Raw genomic sequence first — 25,364 nt, forward strand, 5'->3', positions numbered from 1 at the left:
GATGGGAATACCAGACCACCTGACCTGCCTCTTGAGAAACCTATGTGCAGGTCAGGAAGCAAGAGTTAGAACTGGACATGGAACAACAAACAGACTGGTTCCAAAGAAGAAAAGGAGTACATCAAGGCTGTATATTGTCACCCTGCTTATTTAACTTATATGCAGAGTACATCATGAGAAATGCTGGACTGGATGAAGCACAAGCTGGAATCAAGATTGCCAGGAGAAATATCAATAACCTCAGGTATTCAAATGACACTACCCTTATGGCAGAAAGTGAAGAACTAAAGAGCCTCTTGATGAAAGTGAAAGAGGAGAGTGAAAAAGTTGGCTTGAAGCTCAACATTCAGAAAACTAAGATCATGGTATCCGGTCCCATCACTTCATGGGAAATAGATGGGGAAACAGTGGCTGACTACTTTACTGGGCTCCAAAATCACTGCAGATGGTGGCTGCAGCCATGAAATTAAAAGACGCTTACTCCTTAGAAGGAAAGTTACGACCAGCCTAGACAGCATATTAAAAAGCAGAGACATTACTTTGCCAACAAAGGTCTGTCTAGTCAAGGCTATGGTTTTTCCAGTAGTCATGTATGGATGTGAGAGTTGGACTATAAAGAAAGATGAGCATTGAAAAATTGATGCTTTTGAACTGTGGTGTTGGAGAAGACTCTTGAGAGTCCCTTGGACTGCAAGGAGATCCAACCAGTCCATCGTAAAGGAGATCAGTCCTGGGTGTTCACTGGAGGGACTAATGCTGAAGCTGATACTTCAATACTTTGGCCACCTGATGCGAAGATCTGACTCATTTGAAACGACACTAATGCTGGGAAAGATTGAGGGCAGGAGGAGAAGGGGACAACAGGATGAGATGGTTGGATGGCATCACTGACACAGTGACATAGGTTTCAGTGAACTCCGGGAGATGGTGATGGACAGGGAGGCCTGGTGTGCTGCAGTTCATGGGGTCGCAGAGTCGGACATGACTGAGCAACTGAACTGAACTATAGATGGTTCTACAAATATGATATTAAATACTTAATATCAGTATCTGTTTCAATGAATTGATACATATCAATTGTGTGTCATTTATCATTCAAACATATTTAAGAAGCCTTCTTTTTGTTGTTGTTGTATAAATTAACCCATTTATTATAGGCTGGCAACATTATCAAATGGTGGTGCTTCACCTGGTCCTTCAATTCCTTCAGTCTTCTGATGGCAGACTTTACTGTGACACCAGAAGTGGTGTGTAGGTCCAGGCCCCACCAGCTACAGTTTTCATGCAGGAACCACAGTTCCAAATGCCCACAGCTCATCTCTTCATCTTGGTGTTGCCACAGAAGGAGCAGGTATACTTGGCATGCTGGCTGATTTCAATTTTCTTCACCATTTTCCTGAGGGAGGCACCTTAACAGGTCCTGTATTTGCCCACAATTCTGACCTTCTTGGTGCGTTTTGCCCTGTTAATGCAACCTAGATCTGAGTCCAAGAGCTAAGAGGCCTTACTTCTTAATGGAAGATTTTAATGATGATGATCAGTATTTGTGAGATATTTCTACCTTTTCCCTATCCTATTGGTGGTGTGCTCAGAATAGGTGGTATGCTCAGACTTCTCCAAAATAATAAAAATATTCTTGTGGAAAAATAATTCCTCTTCTCACCCACTTCCCCTCTTCCCAGAGATGTTCACATTCTAATCACTAGAAACTGTGAATATGTTATCTTATGCAGCAAAAAGGAATTAAGAGGTGGAATTTAGATAGTAAACAGCTGTTCTTCAAATAGGAAAATTATCCTTGATGATCTAGTGGCCCTAGTGTAATCACCTGGGTCTTTAAAAGTGGAAAGGGGAGGCAGAAGAAAAGGTCAGAGTGATGCAACAAGATGTGAGAAGGGCTTAACTTCCATGATTGGCTTTGCAGGTAACGGAAGTGGCCAAAAGCCTATGAAAGTGAGTGGCCTCCAGAAGCCAGGGAAGGCAAGGAGAGAGTCTCTCTTAGGGCCTTCAGAAAGGAATACAACCCTGACAACACCCTGATTTTAGCCCACTGAGACCCACATCAGACTCAGACCTCCAGAACTGTGAAATTAGAAAAAAAAATTTAAGTCACTAAGTTTGTGATAATTTGTTACCCCAACAATAGAAAACCAATGTCGATGGTAAAGTAGTGCACAGATATTACCAAAAGGTATAGAAATGGGACACGGTTTGGAAAGCATTATATGCTGCAAGAATGCTGAGGGATACACGTGTGTCTAGAGTTATATGTAATTACCTGTGGAAAGCAGGGTTACCTTGGAGGTGGACAGAATTAGGAGCGGCACTCTTTGACTGAAACCGTCTAGTAATCCAACTGCTGAGTCGCTTCAGTCGTGTCCAACTCTGTGCAACCCCACAGATGGCAGCCCACCAGGCTCTCCCATCCCTGGGATTCTCCAGGCAAGAACACTGGAGTGGGTTGCCATTTCCTTCTCCAATGCATGAGAGTGAAAAGTGAAAGTGAAGTCACTCAGTCATGTCCAACTCTTTGCGACCCCATGGACTGCAGCCTACCAGGCTCCTCCGTCCATGGGATTTTCCAGGCAAGAGTGCTGGAGTGGGGTGCCATTGCCATTATAGCAAACTGAAGTTAACTAGAGTATGAGGCATCTTCTTTCTCTGGCCCTGGGCTACATTAAGAGAACACCCACCCCAATAATTCCAAAGTCTGTGTTACATTCAAAATTGCACTTGGTTACCTACTAATATAAATTCAAGCATGCAGTATGAATGTTCCTTCAATAGCAAAAGGCAACATAAAGATAGCAATAAAAAATAAACAATAAAAGTTATTAGTTGATGTTCAGAAAAAAGGGCACTAGAGTACTGGCAAATCTGCTTAAGAATTCTAGCAAAAACCCAGTAAACCAAGATCCATGTAGCATCTAAATTTTAGGGATGATACCTCATTCTCTATTTTTTGATTAGCAATAAAACCTGAGAAGCCAAATCATTCTCTTCTTTATAAAAGTCCACGTACTAAGGTGAGGAACTGCATAGACCTGCCATTTTGCCTGCAGTAGTTACCTGATCTAAGAATATGTTTTTGTGTATAGCAGTCATGTGTGCTGTTACAAAACACTGAGAGGAGAAGGAAGTGACACTCATAGGGGGAAAACCTTGATTCTTGAAAAAGAACAGAAAAAACGTTGAGACTAATCTACTAATATTATTGTTCTTTGGGGGAGAAACTACTGCACAATTGCACTCATCTCACACGCTAGTAAAGTAATGCTCAAAACTCTCCAAGCCAGACTTCAGCAATACGTGAACCGCGAACTTCCTGATGTTCAAGCTGGTTTTAGAAAAGGCAGAGGAACCAGAGATCAAATTGCCAACATCTGCTGGATCATGGAAAAAGCAAGAGAGTTCCAGAAAAACATCTATTTCTGCTTTATTGACTATGCCAAAGCCTTTGACTGTGTGGATCACAAGAAACTGTGGAAAATTCTGAAAGAGATGGGAATACCAGACCACCTGACCTGCCTCTTGAGAAACCTATGTGCAGGTCAGGAAGCAAGAGTTAGAACTGGACATGGAACAACAAACAGACTGGTTCCAAATAAGAAAAGGAGTACATCAAGGCTGTATATTGTCACCCTGCTTATTTAACTTATATGCAAAGTACATCATGAGAAACGCTGGACTGGAAGAAACACAAGCTGGAATCAAGATTGCTGGGAGAAATATCAATAACCTCAGATATGCAGATGACACTACCCTTATGGCAGAAAGTGAAGAGGAACTAAAAAGCCTCTTGATGAAAGTGAAAGTGGAGAGTGAAAAAGTTGGCTTGAAGCTCACCATTCAGAAAACGAAGATCATGGCATCCTGTCCCATCACTTCATGGGAAATAAATAGGGAAACAGTGGAAACAGTGTCAGACTCTATTTTGAGGGGCTCCAAAATCACTGCAGATGGTGACTGAAGCCGTGAAATTAAAAGACATTTGCTCCTTGGAAGAAAAGCTATGACCAATATAGACAGCATATTAAAAAGCAGAGACATTACTTTGTCAACAAAGGTCCATATAGTCAAAGCTATGGTTTTTTCCAGTGGCCATGTATGGATGTGAGAGTTGGACCATAAAGAAAGCTGAGTGCCGAAGGACTGATGCCTTTGAACTGTAGTGTTGAAGAAGACTTTTCAGAGTCCCTTACACTGTGAAGAGATCAAACCAGTCAATCCTAAATGAAATCAGTCCTGAATATTCACTGGATGGACTGATGCTAAAACGCCAATACTTTGGCCACCTGATGTGAAGAACTGACTCATTGGAAAGACCCCGACGCTGGGAAAGATTGACGGCAGGAGGAGAAAGGGATGACAGAGGATGAGATGGTTGGATGGCATCACTGACTTGATGGACGTGAGTTTGAGCAAGTTCTGAGAGACGGTGAAGGACAGGAAAGTCTGGAGTGTTACAGTCCATGGGGTCACAGAGAGTCGGACATGGCTGAGCTCCTGAACTGATACTAGGGGAAATCTTGCCCTAAAAATTGAGGGGACTCTTGTTGCATAAGTGTGTGTGTGTGCTAAGTCGCGTCAGTCATGTCCAACTCTTTGCAACCCTATGGACTGTGGCCCACCAGGCTCCTCTGTCCTTGGGATTCTCCAGGCAAGAATACTGGAGTGGTTTGCCATTTCTTCTTCCAGGGGATCTTCCCAAGTCCATGGGGTCGCAAAGAGTCGGACAGGACTGAGGGACGAACAACAACAACAGCAACAGGAAAACAGAATAAAAGCCTTTAATTTCTAATGAATTGAATCATTAGAATCAAGTAGAAGGGTATTTGTTACTTGAAATGCATCAGTAGATGAACAACTTATCAAGCACTACAAATACCCACAGTGACACTGTTCCACAGAAAGAAAATGATGGTTTTCCAGAAACCAAACCTAAAATCATGGGTTACTGCAATCTATCTGATTGTTGTTTTTAGTTGCTAGGTCATGGCCAACTCTTTTGTGATGCCGTAGACTGTAGCCCAACAGGCTCCTTTCTGCATGGGATTTCCCAAGTAAGAATAGTGGAGCACGTTACTATTTCCTTCTCCAGTGGATCTTCACAATCCAGGGATTAAACCTGTCTCCTGCATTGGAAGGCGGATTCTTTAATAATGAACCACCAATCTAATTGATAAAGAATTCAAAATAGCTGTCACAAAGAAACTCAACGAGGTACAAGAAAACTCAGAAACCCAGTTCAATTGGTTTAGCAATAAAATTAATGAACAGAATACTTTAACAAGGATATTGAAACTCTAAAAAAGAACCAAACATAAATTTGGCTGCTGAAGAACTCAGTATATAAAATGAAGAATGCATTAGTAATCACTGGAAACAGAGCAGATCATATGGAAGAGCATCTATTTGTCACTTCCACTGTATATTCACAAGGGATTTGATTTAGGTCATACCTGAATGGCCAACTGGTTTTCTGTATTTCTTCAATATAAGCCTCAGTTTTGCAATAAGGAGTTCATGATCTGAGCCACAGTCAGCTCTTTGTCTTGTTTTTGCTAACTGGATAGAGCTTCTGCGTCTTTGGCTGCAAAGAATATAACTAACCTGATTTTGGTCTTGCCCATCTGGTGATGTCCATGTATAGAGTCACCTCTTGTGTTGTTGGAAGAGGGTGTTTGCTATGACCAGTGTGTTCTCTTGGCAAAACTCTGTTAGCCTTTTTCCTGCTTCATTTTGTACTCCAAGGCCAAACTTGCCTGTTACTCCAGGTAACTGTTGATTTCCTACTTTTGCATTCCAATCCCCCCATGATGAAAAGGACACCTTCTTTGGTGTTAGCTCTATAAGGTCTTGTAGGTCTTCATAGAACTCATCAATTTAAGCTTTCTTCGGCATTATTGCTTGGGGCATAGACTTGTGTTAGAGTGATCTTGAATGGTAATCAGCCGACATCATTCTGTCCTTTTTGAGACTGCACTCAAGTACTGCATTTCAGACTCTTCTGTTGACTATGAGGGCTACTACGTTTCTTCTAAGGGATTCTTGCCCACAGTAGTAGATATAATGGTCATCTGAATTAAATTTGCCATTTCCATTCATTTTAGTTCACTGATTGCTAAGATGTCAATGTTCCCTCTTGCCATCTCCTGTTTGACCACTTCCAATTTACCCTGATTCATGTACCTGACATTCCAGATTCCTATGCAATATTGTTCTTTACAATCACTCAGTGAATCGGCACATGAATTAATCCTTTCCATCTCCTTTTCTGCTGGAATTTGTCCAAAGAAGAAACCCGCTGGTCTGCCTGACTGGTGACTTCCTAACATTTTATCAGTCCAGGATCTCTAATGTTTCTGCTGCCAATGAAGTGCGTTTTGTGCCTTTCCTTAACTCATAGGTGATACACACAAAAACTGATCAGTGATTGCTTTGCCAAGTTCCCAAAGTTGGGGACCGTATTTCAGTCCACCTCATCCTGAGCAGCCTCAGACTGAATGTTTCCATTGCTAGCACCTTTTTCTTCACAGAACTTACATTCCCGCTGTAACCTTGTGCCTATCAGGAGGCTGGTCCCCAGCACCGGGTGTGATTCTGTGCCCTGCAATGCACCACAGAACCAAGCTGAGCAGAAGGGCTGGAACCTGAATTTAAATCTCACGTCCATAAGTTGGGAGCGTCCCTGGTGGCTCAGTGGTAAAGAATCCACATATCAATGCAGGAGATGGGTTTGATCCCTGGATTGGGAAGACCCCCTGGAGAAGGAAATGGCAACCCACTCCAGTATTTTTGCCTGGAGAATCCCATAGACAGAGGAGCCTGGCGGGCTACAGTCCATGGGGTCGCAAGGAATAGGACACGACTGAGCGACTACACAACAACAACAATTCATTAGTTGATGAGATCAAGATGAACTTAAATGAGCCCATTCCCTACAAGAATGTCAGTGAAGTCATGGGGAGTCAGGGTGTATAACCTTTTAATTAATCTGATTTTTACTTTTTACAGATAGGAATTAAGCTCAGGTTGATTCTCATTTCTCAGGAAACAAATTGTAATTTAACTCAGCACCAAGGATGCCCTCCAGTCATGGTATTATAGTTCCTTGTGCTAGGGATCACAGATTCAGCTAGAGCAGCTAAGCCTGCTCTCAAATGTTGGAGGCAGGTAGCAGAATTTGTCCAGCAAACCTTTAGTCACTTACTCTCCTTAACTGACTTGTCAAGTGCCAGAAACTAGATTCCAAAAGAGATGAACTGTTCTCCACTGGTATTCTTTTTCCACTCCCCTCCCCTGTGCCTTGTTGTCTGCCTGACGCAGCAGCACGGAAGCTTGGGTGCAGATCTAGTCCTGAATAGTGGCAGGTGGCCTCAGAATGGCAGTGTGAAATGTAATCAAAGAAATCAGCTCCATCTGGGGGAGGGGGCCACTTCATGACAGTTGAGAGAGTAAATAGTCACAGGACTTTGATTTCACTAGATATGGACTGGGATATGAAATGAAATAAATGGCCAGCTAGGTGCTAAAAATTTAAACAGCCCACAGGTTATTTCAAGATTGTCTCATCAGCTACAGGCAGTTCAAAACTGAACCCTTTAGCTTTTTTCCAAGTTCTCATTTCTCATGAACAGAGGAGAGAAATGGGCCTTGGGATTTGGGAGTGGAGCCAGACGCACTGGATGTTAAGAGGTAGGAATGCTCCTTTTCTACCCAAATCAATTTTCGGCAAGAGACACGCCCCCCCCCCCCCCCCGCCCCCGGCTCCCACATACACAAAAGGGTACAGTGTCACAAGACCATGAGACATGTCAGTGAAATGAAATCCATTCCCTCCTTGAGGTCTGTGATCTGACACAGATCTGAGATAATCCTTAGAGATCTAATCTAGTTATTTAATGTTCAGGAAGATAATGAAATGGAGCCCCAGGAGGGTAAGGCTAATCCTGGGATCACAGACTGGACTCCCTACACACCGGGTACTTACAGACATCACTTACCCACAGATCCACTCTCCCTCACCCAGGCTTTGTACTCAGGGGACAAACATCAATGTGTCCTAACATTAATGTGTCCCTAGCTTGTCTGTTTGTGTTGAGTCATAGATAATATTGTACATATGACCACTCCCCTTCTCCTTGTTCACACACATCCATCTGTTCATTCAATAAGCATTCTTAGTAGGTATTCACCTTGCATTGTTACAAATGCCAAAAACACTGTTTTTAACATTTGTTACAAATGGGAACTCTCAGAGGCTTGTTTCCTCACCTATGCTCACAGAGACATGCAGAGTTTATCACACTTGGGAAAAAATAATGGTTCCCACTCACCCTTAAAACTGAAAGTAAACAAAAGGACTGTCTTTAGCTGGTGGTCAGAGTAACTGGATTTCAGTCCAGAATCTTCCACTAACCAGCTGTGTGACCTTGGGCATGTCGCCTTTCTTCTCTGGCCTCATTTATCCTTTTTGTGAAAGGAGGATCTCAGTCAAACATGGGTGATCTTAAGCTTTTTTCTCAGTTTTACACTCTCTAACTCTGCATGGCCTCGTGTGTAGTTGCTTCAGTCGTGTCCGACTCTTTGGGACCCACCAGGCTCCTCTGTCCATGAGATTCTCAAGGCAAGAATACTGGAGTGGGTTGCCATGCCCTCCTCCAGGGGATCTTCCTGACCTAGGGATAGAACCCGGGTCTCCCACACTGCAGGCAGATTATTTACTGTCTGAGCCACCAGGGAACCAAGTCCCTGCTGACCTCTATAGGTCACCTAGAGAAGTCTCACCGGTCAAGTGCAGTTTGAGGTGATAATAGGTGAGGCTTTCCCTGACTCATCAATGCAAACAGCACACGTGAGGGGCTGTTTCCCAAGCTAGATGGTTCATGTGTGCCTATTAGTATGCCAGCTTCTTTAAGGCAGGGAGCATATATTTTCATCCCTGTGTTTTTCGAGCCTTCTAATGACTCCCCAAAAGGTGTACTGGATGGTTGTAGAATGAGTGGAAACTAGACATTCATAAACAACTGATGACTGCACAATATCTGGCAGTAAAAGCACGAGTATTAAAGATTCACAGATAGCAAGACACAACACCAATTAGCATTCAACCTGAATTTTCATGGCACTTTTAATCCTCATTTTTATTAAGCTACCCATCACTCAGTTCAGTTCAGTTCAGTCGCTCAGTTGTGTCTGACTCTTTGCGACTCCATGAATCGCAGCATGCCAGGCCTCCCTGTCCATCACCAACTCCTGGAGTTCGCCCAAACTCACATGCATCGAGTCGGTGATGCCATCCAGCCATCTCATCCTCTGTCGTCCCCTTCTCCTCCTGCCCCCAACCCCTCCCAGCATCAGGGTCTTTTCCAGTGAGTCAACTCTTTGCATCAGGTGGCCAAAGTATTGGAGTTTCTGCCTCAGCATCAGTCCTTCCAAAGAACAGCCAGGACTGGTCTCCTTTAGGATGGACTGGTTGGATCTCCTCAGTCCAAGGGACTCTCAAGAGTCTTCTCCAACACCACAATTCAAAAGCATCAATTCTTTGGCGCTCAGCTTTCTTCACAGTCCAACTCTCACATCCATACATGACCATTGGAAAAACCATAGCCTTGACTAGATGGACCTTTGTTGGCAAAGTAATGTCTCTGCTGTTGAATATGCTATCTAGGTTGGTCATAACTTTCCTTCCAAGGAGTAAGTGTCTTTTAATTTCATGGCTGCAATCCCCTCTGCAGTGATTTTGGAGCCCCCCCCCCCCAAAATAAAGTCTGACACTGTTTCCACTGTTTCCCCATCTATTTGCCATGAAGGGTTGGGACCAAATGCCATGATCTTTGTTTTCTGAATGTTGAGCTTTAAGCCAACTTTTTCACTCTCCTCTTTCACTTTCATGAAGAGGGTTTTTAGTTCCTCTTCAGTTTCTGCCATAAGGGTGATGTCATCTGCATATCTGAGGTTATTGATATTTCTCCTGGCAATCTTGATTCCAGCATGTGCTTCTTCCAGCCCAGCATTTCTCATGATGTACTCTGCATATAAGTTAAAGAAGCAGGGTGACAATACCCATCACTGCAGCCATGTAATTAAAAGACACTTGCTCCTTGGAAGAAAAGCTATGACAAACCTAGGCAGTGGATTAAAAACTAGAGACATTACTCTGCTGACAAAAGTCCATATAGTCAAAGCAATGGTTTTCCAGTAGTCATGTACAGATGTGAGAGTTGGACTATAAAAAAGGCTGAGTGCCAAAGAACAGATGCTTTCAAACTGCAGTGTTGGAGAAGACTCTTGAGAGTCTCTTGGACTGCAAGGAGATCAAACCAGTCAATCCTAAAGGAAATCAGTCCTGAATATTCATTGGAAGGACTGATGATGAAGCTGAAACTCCCAATACTTTGGCCACCTGATATGAAGAACTGACTCACTGGAAAAAGACCCTGATGCTGGGAAAGATTGAAGGCAGGAGGAGAAGGGGATGACAGAGGATGGGATGGTTGGACAGCATCACCGACTCAATGGACATGACTTTGAGCAAGCTCCAGGAGATGATGAAGGACAGGGAAGACTGGCGTGCTGCAGTTCATGGGGTTGCAAAATCGGGACATGACTGAGAAAATGAACAACTCCGCAAATTACTGCAGAGGTTAGAGTACTGGCTTTAAAGTAGGTTTTTTAAACCCACTTTTATTGAGCTGATTTTATGTGCCAGGAAGTGTTCTAAGAAGAGACCCAGAACATGGGAGATAAATACAGGTTCCACATCCTTTGACAATTAGTACAAACATGACTGGGCTTCCCTGGTGGCTCAAGCGGTAAAGAATCTGCCTGCAACTGTAGGAGACCTGGGTTCATCCCTGGGTTGGGAAGATCCCCTGAAGAAGGGCATGGCAACCCACTCCAGTATTCTTGCATGGAGAATCCCCATGGACAGAAGAACCTGTCTAGCTACAGTCCATGACGTCCAAAGAGTCGGACACGACTGAGCCTGAGCGACAAAGCACGGACACACAACCAGTCTCAAGTCCCAAGGGGACACCAGCTTGCCGGAACTAAATGGCTCGTACTCGAATTTCCGGGGGGAAGCTAAAGTGTGTTACTACGGATCTATTGCTTTTGCCTGCCGGAGGTCGATCTTAGAAAGAACCGGCACTGGGAGGCCAAGGGAAAGAGGTGAGTCAAGGACGTCTTCGTAGCGGAGCTACTGAGATTCGGAAGGCCGCGCTGAGCTTGTTTGGCGTCTAAACGACTCGGACAGTTCAGTCATGTTCGCCTACGCGGTGAGGCGCGCCCTGCGCAAGAATAAGACCCTTCGCTACGGAGTTCCCATGTTGGTGAGCGCAGCGGAGGGTAAAGTGTGTGCTGGAGGCGGGTGGGGAGGAGGGATTCCGAGAGGGTGGGACCTCAAGATTGGCTGGGACGTGAGTGCGGTGAACCTGTAGTGTGTGAGGCGAGGAACCGCAGCCTGCGCTAGACTGTGGCTTGCCTTTAGGCAGTCCTAGTTTCCTAGTCACTCCCCGCGTTGGTAGTTCGATCTCAGGTCCTTGTCTGACCTTTGGTAGTTAACCTGGATGTGCTTCTGAACCAGTTTTTAACCCGAACCAGGCCTTAGCTAGAGCCTGGATGATTACTAAACTCTCATTCCCTGACCCCAACCTCCCGTCTGCCACGCTACAGCTTGAATATAACTCTGATCATTGAAACTAGTTATATTCACTTAATTTAACTACAGTTTTGGGCATCCTCAGGTTTCAGTTTACTAGTGTGAATTGGCTTAATTCTTCCAGGGTTGTTATGAGTTAAAAAAAAAAAATCTTTGTGAGTTAAATGTAGCACAGTGTAGCAGCCCTGCAAAGATAGTCGCTGCATTATGGTTGATATTTTTAAAGCACCGTGCAAGTAGTTCTGGCGTTTCTTTGTTTGTATCCACTCCTACATGGAGTTCTCAGAAGATCCTGTTCATCTTGAAGATTCAAGTTAATGCTTAATACTTAACACCAACCGGAGTTGGAATCCAGTGAAACCACACTTTCTTTTCTGTTTGACCTTGGCAAGGTAGTTTGTTTCAACAAGCCTTGATGTCATAGTAAATGAAATAATTTAAATAAAGCAGGTGAACAGTTTTTAAATAGTTTATTGCTTTTATGAGAATTTGGTACAGGAAAAGTTACCAGATTTTGCATTTAACCAGGACTAAAGGAAAGTAGCGACCTTAGAAAAGTAATGTGTTTTTTTTAGTTCTTTTTTGATGAATGTGGATTTCTTTTTAATCTTTAAAAACTCCTTTTTATCTTTTTAAACGTTTAAACAAAATCATTTATAAGACAACGCAGAATTATATTTGCGTAGCCAACAGGGACTGTGTAAAAACTATCCTCCTTGTGGATTCCCCTTCCACAAAATAGAGGTCCATTCAGAAACATGATTGTCAGTGCAAGTTGAGGTCACCTGCATGTCCCACTGGAAGATAGTTTAGTTTTGTTTGTTATCTTTCAAAATCGTCAAAGCTAAGCTCTTAAAACCACTAGTATTAAAGTATAAAAGTACCTTCTAGGGATTCCCTCATTTGTTTTATAAGACAAGACTACCACAGTAGACTTCTTCCTAAGTGTATTTTTCTATACTGGTCTATACTGTGTCTATACTGAATCTGTACTACACTGGACCTAGGTCTATACTGTTTCAAAATGTGGGTCCTCTGTTGACTATATGGACCTTTGTCCACAAAGTGATCTCTTTGCTTTTTAGTACATTGTCTATGTTTGTCGTAGCTTTTCTACCAAGGAGCAAGCATTTTTTAATTTCAGGGCTGCAGTTACCATCGACAGTGATTTTTGGAGCCCATGAAAAAGTCTGTCACTGTTTCCATTGTTTCCCCATCTATTTGCCATTAAAGGATGGGACCAAATGCCATGATCTTTGTTTTTTGAACGATGTGTTTTGAGTCAGTTTATTCACTCTCCGTTTTCACCTTCATCAAGAGGCTCTTTAGTTCTTTGCTTTCTGCTGTAAGAGTGGTGTCAACTGCGTATCTGAGGTTATTGATATTGGAATAACCTTGATGGAAAAGTCTCATTGGAATATCTTGATTCCAGCTTGTGCTTCTTCCAGCCCGGCATTTTGCGTGATGTACTCTGCATATAAGTTGAATAAGCAGGGTGACAGTATACAGCCTTGACATACTCATTTCCCAGTTTGGAACCAGTCTGTTGTTCCATGTCCAGTTCTAACTGTTGCTCCTTGATCTGCATACAGATTTCTCAGGGGGCAGGTAAGGTGGTCTGGTATTCCCATCTCTTGAAGAATTTTCCACAGTTTGTTGTGATCCACACAAAGGGTCCTAGACAAGTAACTAATTCTGTAGGGGAAAATGTTGAACTCAGTTCTCTAAAACCCAACAGTACTAGAAAGAGCTCAGATGATGCATGGTCTTCATCATATATCAGTTGGATATTCCATATTTACTATATTACTATAGCATACTACTATACTTAAAGTTGAAATTATTTTCTCTCTTTGTTGTCATTGTTCATTTGCTCAGTCGTGTCTGACTCTTTGTAACCCCATGAACTGCAGCATGCCAGGCTTCCCTGTCCTTCTCCATCTCTTGGAGCTTATTCAAATTCATGTCCATTGAGTCGCTGATGCCATCCAACTGTCTTATCTTCTGTCACTCCCTTTTTCTGCCTTCAGTCTTTCCCAGCAGCAGGGTTTTTCCAATGAGTTGGCTCTTCACATTGGGTGGCCACAGTATTGGAAATTCAGCTTCAGCATCAGTCCTTCCAATGAATATTTCAGGGTTGATTTCTTTTAAGATTGACTGGTTTGGTCTCCTTGCTGGACAAGGGACTCTCAGGAGTCTTCTCTAGCACCACAGTTTGAAAGCATTAATTCTTTAATGCTCAGCCTTCTTTATGGTCCAACTCTCACATCCATACATGACTGCTGGAAAAACCATAGTTTTGACTAAGTGGACCTTTGTCAGCAAAGTGATTTCTTTGCTTCTTAATATGTTGTCTAGGTTTGTCATTGCTTTTCTCCCGAGGAGCAAGCGTCTTTTAATTTCATGACTGCAGTCACTGTCCACAGTGATTTTGGAGCCCAAGAAAATAAAGTCTGTTACTGTTTCCATTTTCTCCCCATCTATGTGCCATGCACTGATGGGACTGGGTGCCATTATCTTAGTTTTTTGAATGTTGAATTTTAAGCCAGCTGTTTTACTCTCTCTTTTTTTTTTTTAATCTCTTACATAAATGTTAGTGCTTGCTTCACAAGAATATTTATTCAACAACAAACAGAAGAGGACTTAGAGTACCAGGTATAGGCTAACAGTACTCTCCTTCCCTTCTTTCCCAAACCACTTGGAAAAGAGAATATATTTGTTGTTTCAATTTGTGCACTGCCCATTTAGTCCCCAGAATTTACCTTTCTAATCTGACCAGTCATTACTGGTTTCTGCATACTAAAATTCCGACCATTTAATGTCTGAAGATGATTTTAGTATATTCATTGTTTGGAAACTATCATCACAATCTAATTTTAAAACATTTTCATCACCCAGTTCCCTGGTGGCTCAGATGGTAAAGCATCTGCCTACAATGCGGGAGACCCGGGTTCGATCCCTGGGTCGGAAAGATCCCCTGGAGAAGGAAATGGCAACCCACTCCAGTATTCTTGCCTGGAAAATTTCATGGATGGAGGAGCCTGGTTGGCTACTGTCCATGGGGTCACAAAAAGTCGGACACGACTGAGTGACTTCACTTCACTTCAAAGGAATCACCAAACTCACTTGTAGCCACTTCCTGTTCTCCTCTACTCTTCCGTCTTAGGTAACCACTAATCATCTGTCTATAGATGTAATAGAATAGTACAATCTGTGGTCTTTTGTGAGTGACTTTGTTCACTTAGCATAATGTTTTCAAGGTTCATTCATCTAACGGGTATCAAAGTGTCATACCCTTTTAGTGACTAGATAGTATTCCATCAGTTGGAATATTGTCCATTGATAAGCATTAGTTTTTTTTTTTTTTTTTCATTTCTTGGCTATTATGAATAATGGTGCTATGAACATTCATGTACAGATTTTTATATGGATGTGTTTTCATTTCTCTTGGATAAATGCCTACTAGTAGAATTGCTGCATCATATGATAGCTCCATGTTTAGCATTTTGAGGAACTGTCAAACTGTTTCTCAAAAAGTGCATCATTTTACATTCCCCCCAGCAACATATGAGGCTTCTGATTTTTCCACGTTCTTATAAACAGTTGTCAGTGTCCACTTTTTAAAAATAGTTAAACCCTTACAAGGAGATGTGAAGTGGTTTTGATTTGCATTTCTCTCCTGGTAGCTCAGCTGGTGAAGAATCTGCCTGTAATGCAGGAGACCCTGGTTTGATTCCTGGATTGGGAAGATCCCTGAAGAAGGGATAGCCTACTCTCTCCAATATTCTTGGGCTTCCCTGATGGCTCAGACAGTAGAAAATCTACCTGCAATGTGGGAGACCTGAGTTCGATCCCTGGTTTGGGAAGATCCCCTGGAGGAGGGCATGGCAACCCACTCCAGTATTGTTGCCTGGAGAATCCTCATGGACAGAGGAGCCTGGCAGGCTATAGTCCATGGGGTCGCAAAGAGTCAGACACAACTGAGCAACTAAGCACAGCACAATGACTAATGATACAGGACATCCTTTCTTACGATTGATTATTGGTTATCTGTATATCTTTGAGGAACTGTCTATTCAAGTTTTTTGCCCATTTTTAAGAGAATGTGTTTTTCTTTATATTGGGCAGAGGTTTCCTTAAACACCTGGATTCAGTCTTTGTCAAGGGGCTCTGTGTGCTAGGGCATTCCTTCAATACTCAGGCAGGTTACAACTCTGCCTTAAAGCTTTACTTATTTGCTCAGAGCCTCAAAGTTAGCCATTGTTGAGTGTGTAGGAAGGATCTTCTCAGAAATCTCCTGAACTTACACACAGCTATTAGCACGTGGACCATTCTGTTCATATGTATATGTAACCAAAAGTAGGATCTGGCTGCTTGCAGCTCAAAAGCCAATAAAAAAGTAAAGTTAGTGGAAAGGAAATGTTGCTTTATTTTGGATGCCAGCAACATGGGTGAACTATTTCAAGTCCTAAAAGATGATGCTGTGAAAGTGCTGCACTCAGTATGCCAGCAAATATGGAAAACTCAGCAGTGGCCACAAGACTGGGAAAGGTCAGTTTTCATTCCAGTCCCAAAGAAAGGCAATGCCAAAGAATGTTCAGACTGTCGCACCATTGCACTCATCTCACAGGCTAGCTAAGTAATGCTCAAAATTCTCTAAGTGAGGCTTCAACAGTACATAAACCGAGAACTAATAGCTGTTCAAGCTGGATTTAGAAAAGGCAGAGAAAGCAGAGATCAAATTGCCAACATTTGTAGGATCATTGAAAAAGCAGGAGGGTTCCAGAAAAGCATTTACTTCTGCTTTATTGACTACACCAAAGCCTTTGACTGTGTGGATCACTACAAACTGTGGAAAATTCTTCAAGAGGTAGGAATACCAGATCACCTTACCTGCCCCCTGAGAAGTCTGTATGGAGGTCAAGAAGGAACAGTCAGAACCAGACGTTGAACAGCAGATTGGTTCCAAATTGGGAAAGGAGTGCATCGACACTATATTGTCACCCTGCTTATTTCACTTATATGCAGAGTACGTTATGCGAAATGCTAGGTTGGATGAAGCACAGGCTGGAATCAAGATTGCCATTTAGTTGGTGTGCTTTTACTTTCTCATATACTAAGTGTATAGTCTTCCCTTAGTTCATAGGTCTTTTATAAGAATTAACTGATACAATGATTGTGATCTGGTATTTAAATCATAGGATCAAGTACAGGTATAAATTAGTGATTTTGGTATTTGCTAATATGCTAAAATGTTTCCCAGTTATAGTTTATACTACATTTGCTCTGAAGAAATGAATGGTAACTCACCAGGAAAAATAATCTATAGGATTTTGTATAATCTGCCACCCTTGGCATTTAGATAAGTAATATATAGATATGCTGAATTCTGCCCTTCTATTTTAATTGTTTCTCTGTTTTGTTTCAGTTGCTGATTGTTGGAGGTTCTTTTGGTCTTCGTGAGTTTTCTCAAATTCGTTATGATGCTGTGAAGATTAAAGTAAGAACTCTCATTGGAGTTTGACATGCATATTTGTATATTTTGGTTTATGAGACATGGATACTTAAAATACTAAGCTGTCTGAATTTTATCTCGCTTTTTTAAAAAATATTTATTTATTTGGCTGCACCAAGTCGTAGTTGCAATATATGGGATCTATTTCCCTGAGCAGGGATTGAACCCAGGGCCCCTGCATTGGGAGTGTGGAGTCACTGGACCACGAGAGATGTCCTTTTGCTCTTTTATAAAACATTTCTTTAAAAGTTTTATATATATATATATTTTAAATTTTTATGTATGTATTCATTTTGATTGTGCTGTGTCTTCATTGCTGTGCAGGGACTTTCACTAGTTGCAGTGAGCAGGTGCTGCTCTCCAGTTGTGGTGCACGGCTTCTGTTGTTGAGGAGCACGGGTTCTAGAGCACGTGTGGCACATGGCCTTAGTTGCTCCACAGCATGTGGAATCTTCCTGGACCAAGGATTGAACCTGTGTCCTCTGCTTTGGCAGGCAGATTCTTAACCACTGGACCACCAGGGAAGTCCTATGCAATTTTTAAAGATGACTTTCCATTTAGAGTTATTACAGAATATTAGCTATATTCCCCATGATGTGCAATATATCCTTGAGCCTTTCGTACACCCAGTAGTTCATACTTCCACCACTTTACCCCTGTATTGCCTGTCCCCTGCCCCTACTGGTAACCACTAGTTCCTTTCTGTATTTGTGCGTCTGCATCTTTTTTGTTGGGCTTCCCTGGTGGCTCAGATGGTAAAGCATCTGCCTGCAATGCGTGAGACCCAGTTTTGATCCCCAGGTCGGGAAGATCCCCTGGAGAAGGAAATGGCAACCCACTCCCAATACTCTTGCCTGAAAAATTCCATGGACAGAGGAGCCTGGTGGGCTACAGTCCATGGGGTCGCAAAGAGTTGGACACAGCTGAGCAACTTCACTTTCTTTCACTGTTCCTTTTTGTTATATTTACTAGTTTGTTGTGTTTTTTTAGATTCCACGAATACATGGTATTTGTATGAATATGTGGAGAAAGAGACATAGATAATGGATTTATAGGGGTCTTTTTCATAGTTTGCTTTTATTGTAGGACTAGTTTGTTTGCTGTATTTGTGAGTCTGCTTCTTTTTTGTTACATTTACTAGTTTGTGTAATTACTACCAAATTCAGGTCTGTTGTTACAGAAGAATTCTGGTTAATTCATTCAAAAGTATATAGCTTTAGTTTGTGGCACACATCTGATACTTGTTTTTTTCCCAAGTACAGTTAACTCTGGAACAACAGAGGTTTAGACTGTGCTGCTCCACTGGTACCATGGACTTTTTTCAATAAATACTACAGTACTTTACAATCTGCAGCTGGCTGAATCCATGCTCGTGGAACCCACAGATATGGCAGGCCAAGTGTATATTTATTGAGGAAAATCCTTGTATAAGTGGACTCTCAAAGAACAAACTCGTGTTGTTCAAGAGTCAGCTGTATTTCATTAGCAGACCTCAGTAATGTTGGTGGGTAAGTAGAGTATTGAAAGCTTATTCAGTTTTTTCAATTAATCTTATGGTTTAAGAGAAATACCAATTCTAGCTAGTGTTAAAGACAGTATTAGAATAAATATTAAATTAAAAAGGAATATATGGTTTCTGTGAGGGAATAGACCAGTTATCAACTGAGTTTTAAAGTTTCTGTTACCATCCCAATTATTTTATTAAGGACTTTTTGCCCTTTTGCTCTAAGATGAAAGTTATAGTAATCTGACTTTTGGAAATGGGATGTCATATACGTATTTGAAAAATAATTGCATCTTTGTCATGAGTTTATCATGTCTTATATCCTACCGATAAAGATTCAAGAAACTGGTTCTTATAAAGCTTATAGCATAATCAAGGCTGTGCTGTGCTATACTTAGTCACCCTGTCATGTCTGACTCTTTGCGACCCCATGGACTGCAGCCCACCAGGCTCCTCTGTCCATTGGGATTCTCTCAGCAAGAATACTGGAGTGGGTAGGCTATCCTTTCTCCAGGGGAACTTTTGACCCAGGGATCAAACTGGGGTCTTCTGCGTTGCAGGCGGATTCTTTACCAGCTGAGCTACCCAGAAAGCCCCATAAGCAAGGTTGGGAGACTTCTAATATAAAAATGTATCCAAACATACAATATAACAATGCCTAGTGAAATGCTAGATTAGAATTTTACATAACACATTGCTAGAACTTCAAGGAGAGATATATAGTTTAGATTTGGGAAAGGGATACCAGAGGTCTGCTAGAGGTATCAACCTTTGAATTAAGGCTTTAAGAATGATAAGAGTTAAATGATAGCTAAATGATGAAAATGATTAGTAGTATATAACATAGAGGGACTGTTGGGCATATGGTCAGATTTTCAGTTTAGAACTCTGGCAAGAGTACAGGATGGATGGAGATTAGGGGAGCAAGATAGGAGGGAAGAGAGTGTTTCAGCTGGAGATAGAGAGACCTGTTAAGATACTTTGGCAGTAATATAGATGAACAGTACTGGAATCTGAAGTAAAACATTGGCAATGACAATAGAAATGAATGGATTCTAAAAGAATTTGTAGCAGCAAGTTGATAGTGATATATACAGTATTAAAATCTAAATAAATATGGGATGACTTGAGGCTTTGGTTTTAAGGACTGGGTAAAGTTTCACAGCAAGGGAGAATGAGGGAGATTGCAATAACAGAAGAGGTCTAGAGGATGGGGTCAGAGTAAAGAGAACAAAATTGAGAGAAATGAGGTTGATTGAGAGGATGAGATTGGTCGAGGTCTGTGGAAGGAGGCTGAGAGGACAAAGATTAGCTGAGCAGGATCAGAGGACAAGACCTACTGAGAGTGAGAGGTCCAGGTTGGTTGATACTGAGAAGTCAGACTCTGGTGAAGTTGAGAGTCAGTGTTTGGGTAAGGTTGAGTTCAAACAAGGTTGAGAGGGTAAGGTGGACTAACTTTGAGAGGAATTGAGAAGATTGGTTGAGGTTGACAGGAATTACAAGGGTTGAGAGGCTGAGATTAAGGGAGAGTCAAGAGGGAAAATTCTTAAAGAGATGGGAATACCAGACCACCTTACCTGCCTCCTGAAAAACCTGTGTGCAGCTCAAGAAGCATCAGTTAGAACTGACATGAAACAATGGACTGGTTCAAAATTGGGAAAGGAGTAGATCAAAACTGTATGTTGTCACCCTGCTTGTTTAGCTTAAATGCAGAGTATATCATGTGAAATCCTAGGCTGGATGAAGCACAAGCGGAATCAAGATTGCCGGAAGAAATATTGATAACCTCAGATATGCAGATGATACCACCCTAATAGCAGAAAGTGAAGAGGAGCTAAAGACCTTGGTGAAGGTGAAAGAGCTTGCTTAAAACTCAACATTCAAAAAACTAAGACCATGGCATCTGGTCCCATCACTTCATGGCAAGTAGATGGGGAAAAAAAATGGAAGCAGTGGCAGATTTTATTTTCTTGGGCTCCAAAATCACTGCAGATGGTGACTGCAGCAATGAAATTAAAAGATGCTTACTGTTTGGAAGAAAAACTATAACAAACCTGGATAGCGTATTAAAATGGAGAAGCATTACTTTGCCAACAAAGGTCCATATAGTCAAAGCTGTGGTTCATCCAGTAGTCATGTACAGATGTGAGAGTTGGATCATAAAAAAGCTGAGCTGTTAAGAATAGATGCTTTTTAACTGTGGTGCTGGGGAAGACTCTTGAGAGTCCCTTGGACAGCAAGGAGATCAAACCAGTCAGTCATAAAGGATATTAACTTTGAATATTCATGGAAGGACTGATGCTGAAAACAAAGCTCCAGTAGTTTGGCCACCTTACATGAAGAGCTGACTCATTGAAAAAGACCCTGATGGTGGGAAAGATTGAAGGCAGGAGGAGAAGGGGGCAACAGTGGATGAGGTGGTTGGATGGCATCACTGAATCAATGGACATCAGTTTGAGCAAACTGCAGGAGATAGTGAAGGACAAGGAAACCTGGCGTGCTGTAGTCCATGGGGTTGCAAAGAGTCAGACATGACTTAGTGACTGAACAACAGCAACTGGAGGCAGAGGGCCAAGCTTCAAAGCCAAGTCGTGCCTCTTTGACAAGTCATTCAAACTCCCTGTGTTCCATTATCCTTGCTTTGATCAAATAATAATACTTAGGTCATACACTTTTTTGTGAGTTATAAGAAATAATAAATGTCAAAATATGTGGCATATAGCAGGTGCTTGGTAAATTTTTGGCTGCTATTAGTTGTAGTAGTGGTTATAGTACTATTGAGATATTAGTTGTCATACAATTTGATAGATTGTGGGGATTTTCCCACATTTTTGTAATCTGCCATGCCATCTGAGCCATGCTTATATTAACTTTTTAAATTGCAAATGGAATCTAACAAACTTAAGTAACTTATGGCTGCTTTTATTTTTCTACAGATTGATCCTGAGTTAGAAAAAAAGCTGAAAATGAATAAAGTGTCATTGGAATCAGAATACGAGGTATAGTGTGCTAATGTAGCAACATTCCTAGTCTGTGATTGGTTCTATCTGCCTTAAGGTAAATTCAAATTATTACCAGTACAGAAAAAAATTACCTTAAATGTACATTATTGGAACAACTATGTGGTTGTTTGAGAAGGCAATAAACATGGATCTATTTTTCATATATTATGAATAAATTCTGGATGGATCAAGAATTTAAAAATAAAAAAACCCAAAAGGCTAAAAATGAAATTTCTTTTTTGTGTTCTTGAGTCAGAAAAGCCTATTTAAATGTGATGAGAAATAGAGATGCTTTAAAAGTAAATATTCAAAGGTACCACCTAAAAAAAAAATGTGTAATATAAAGTCAGTAGTAGATGAGAAATCCTAAAAATATTGTTTATCCTTATCATGATGAATTGATTAAATATAAAGAGCAAATCAGTAGACAATTTCAACAACTCAGTTGGCAGTGGAAACATGGGCAAAACATGTCATGAGTTCAGAGACAAGGAAATAAATAGCATTTTTAAAACATATAAAGAGATGCTCAACTTATAATAGGAATGTTAACTAACATTATAATGAAGTGTCATTTTTCCAGCTATCTGATTAACAAAATCAAGGAGTTAATAGCATGTTTAATTATAGGATGTTGGGAAGGAGGACATTCTCCATCTCTTATCATATTTTCCCTTTTCTTTTTGTGTGTGGTCCTTTTTTATTGAAATGTAGGCATTGGGAATAGTAAATATTGAAGAGACTTGTGAAGAGCGGTTGATTCTCATTTTAGCAGTCCAGTTATTGGCTGGTCATTTTGAGCTTGATTTTATACTCTGTAAGGGAGGATCTGTGGAAAGGCTTTGAGGTTTCCTAAATCCCCTGAACTTTGTGGGACTCCTTCTCTGAATTGTTTTCCCAAGAGGATCTTGTCAGAGCTAAAGACTGGACCACTGTGTCGTTTGCTATTTTTGTTTTAGTTTAGTTTGAAACTGGACCACTTTCGCGTGAAGTAGTTCAGTCAGCCTTGCACCCCATCTAACAGTTATTCTTAAATTCTTTTGACCACATATGTCTTACATTATCTGAGTGAAGGCCATTGTTCTTTCTTAAAACCTTTTTTTAACTTTGGAGCATTTCATAACTATACTTGAAGATAACTTACTCTCTTCTTGAGTTAGTAGAAATTTGTTTACCTTTGTAGATTTAAACTTTTGGTAAAGCTCTAAGAGAAATTTAGAGAATCATTATTCACTATTTCCCCATTATTTTCTCTTAAACTTCTAACTTGGTACCTCTCAGTATATAAGCAGTATATGGGCTATGAAGGGTTTGTCTGGAAGTAGATGTTCCCTATAGTTCTTTTAGAAACCATAGAATGTGAGAGCTGAAGAAGTCATGCAGACTGTTTGGTCTTGTCTTTTCATTATTACTTATGAGAAAATTAGTGCCCAGATAAATCACTTGCACAGGGTTATATAGCTTATTGGTAAAAGAGTAATGTTTAGTATCCAAGTGTCAAGGTCAATTTATATCATTTCCTCTGTCACTGGATGTAAGCTGTCCTGTGTTCTCTGTGTTTCTTTTTCTATCTTGTTCAGTTAATTATTCCAGAATAACCAAAGCACATATATGAAAGTTACTGTCAGAGTGGTGTGAGAGGATAAAGAAATGTTTATGTTCTTCCCTTTTTTCCTGTTTTCATTCCTGTGCTCCAGAGGTACAGCTAACTAAAGATACGGTGATGCAAACTCTACGTGAAACTAGTTTTTATTGCTCCAGAAGGGCTTTGCTCACAGCCGCTATAGGGAATTGCTTTTCATTCTTAAGGCCAGGCTCATTTCTCAGGTGTGGAACAAATCATTGTGATATCTCTCCCTTCTAGCAGACTCTGTACAGTCTCCACCTTTGGTCTCTTCCTTTCATTTACTGCCAGTACCTGTGCTAATCATTCCTCTTCTGGATCAGTGTTGAGGTGGAATTTCGTTTTCTCAGCTTCTTCCCTTTGTGCTCTCAGAAATAAAACATGTAAATTATTCAAGAAATGTAAGTCAGAATGACTTGGAACAAAGAGGAACCACCTCACATAGATCAGAATGGCGATCATTAAAAAATAATCTACAGATAAATGCCGAATCTGGTTTAGAGAAAAGATAACCCTCCTGCACTGTTGGTGGGATTGTAAATTGGTTCAGCTACTATGGAAAACAATATGGAGGTTCTTCAAAAAACTAAAAATAGAGTTCCCATATGATTCAGCAATCCCACTCCTGAATATATATCTGGAGAAAACTATAATTCAGAAAAATATATGTACCCCTATGTTCATAGTTGTACTATTCACAATAGGCAAGACATGGAAATAACTTAAATGACTATTGACAAATGAATGGGTAAAGACAATGTGGTACATATGTACAATGAAATACTGCTCAGCCATAAAAAAAGAATGACACCATTTGCAGTAACATGGATGGATCTGGAGATCATCATACTATGGGAAGTAAGTCAGAGAAAGACAGGTGCCATATGGTATCACCTATATGTGGAATCTAACATATGACACAAATGAACATATCGACAAAATAGAAACACACTCTGATATAGAGAACAGACTTTTGGCTTGCCAAGGTGGGGGCAGGTGGAGGATGGAAGGATTGAGAGTTTGAGATTAGCAGATACAAAGTATTATATACAGACTGTGTAAACAACAAGATCCTACTGTATATGCACAGGAACGTATATTCCATATTCTGTGATAATCCATCATGGAAAAGAAGATGAAAAAGAATATGTGTGTGTATGTATACATATATATGTATAACTGCAGAACTTTTGCCATAGCAAAAATTAACACAACATTGTAAATCAACTGTAATTCAACAAAATAAAAATTTTTTTAAAAACATGTAGATTCTGTTCCTTTTTTAATAGTTTTATTCTGATGAGGGGAAAGATAGGCAATAATTTCAATAGCAAGAAAAATTCCAGATCCTATAAAGAAATATAATATTTCTTTAATTATTAAGCTTGACATGCAGTTGATTTGTTTACTAGAATTATAAGTGGGGGCCTATTGAATTCTTTCTACTCATTTATTCAGTTAGGTCCTAGCCAAACTCACAGGGCTCCTATACTAATATTTATGCTCTAATTTTTGTGGCTCTGTAGAAAATAAAGGATTCCACCTTTGATGACTGGAAAAATGTTCGAGGACCCAGGCCTTGGGAAGATCCTGATCTCCTCCAAGGACGAAATCCAGAAATCCTTAAGACTAATAAGACAACTTGACCATGTTGATTCTGTTTTTACTTTTTAAATTTTAAATAAAAATGTTATCAACTGGAATTACAACCATATACTCCTATCCAATGGAGAGAAAATTCCAGACCTGCAGAAGCCTAGATATGAGTAATTTGATGACAAGTACTCTTGATAAAAAGTCAAGTACAGGTTTGTATAAGGCCCAACTCTTCCATATGCAAATGAAAGTAACAATGTTGACCATATATATTTTACTGCTCAATAAACGTGAATATTGCTACTTAAAGAGTGTCCTTTATTCTACTCCCAACATGCATGCATGCTAAGTCGCTTCAGTCATGTCTGACTCTTTGCTGCCCACCAGCATCCTCTGCCCATGGGATTCTCCAGGCAAGAATACTGGAATGGGTTGCCATGCCCTCCTCCAGAGGATCT

The 25,364-nt window shown here is 40.9% G+C and overlaps 1 protein-coding gene across 1 annotated transcript; it reads left to right on the forward strand.

The window, feature by feature from the left end:
• The first annotated feature begins 11,148 nt into the window (after positions 1 to 11,148).
• LOC128054396 (cytochrome c oxidase assembly protein COX16 homolog, mitochondrial) lies at positions 11,149 to 25,201 on the forward strand. The gene is made up of 4 exons (XM_052647027.1): positions 11,149 to 11,336; positions 17,094 to 17,165; positions 21,621 to 21,683; positions 24,837 to 25,201. The coding sequence occupies exons 1-4, from the start codon at positions 11,268 to 11,270 to the stop codon at positions 24,954 to 24,956; spliced, it is 324 nt and encodes a 107-aa protein (XP_052502987.1). The 5' UTR covers positions 11,149 to 11,267; the 3' UTR covers positions 24,957 to 25,201.
• The last annotated feature ends 163 nt before the right edge of the window (positions 25,202 to 25,364 follow it).

This window comes from Budorcas taxicolor, chromosome 10, assembly GCF_023091745.1.
Source record: "Budorcas taxicolor isolate Tak-1 chromosome 10, Takin1.1, whole genome shotgun sequence".
Lineage (NCBI taxonomy): Eukaryota > Metazoa > Chordata > Mammalia > Artiodactyla > Bovidae > Budorcas > Budorcas taxicolor.

Bases quoted from the DNA above. Each gene is read 5' to 3' on its own strand.
- LOC128054396 (XM_052647027.1), top strand. From the start codon at position 11,268: ATGTTCGCCTACGCGGTGAGGCGCGCCCTGCGCAAGAATAAGACCCTT. The intron at 11,337-17,093 runs GTGAGCGCAGCG...GTTTTGTTTCAG, and splicing joins GCTACGGAGTTCCCATGTTG to TTGCTGATTGTTGGAGGTTC. The intron at 21,684-24,836 runs GTATAGTGTGCT...GTGGCTCTGTAG, and splicing joins CATTGGAATCAGAATACGAG to AAAATAAAGGATTCCACCTT.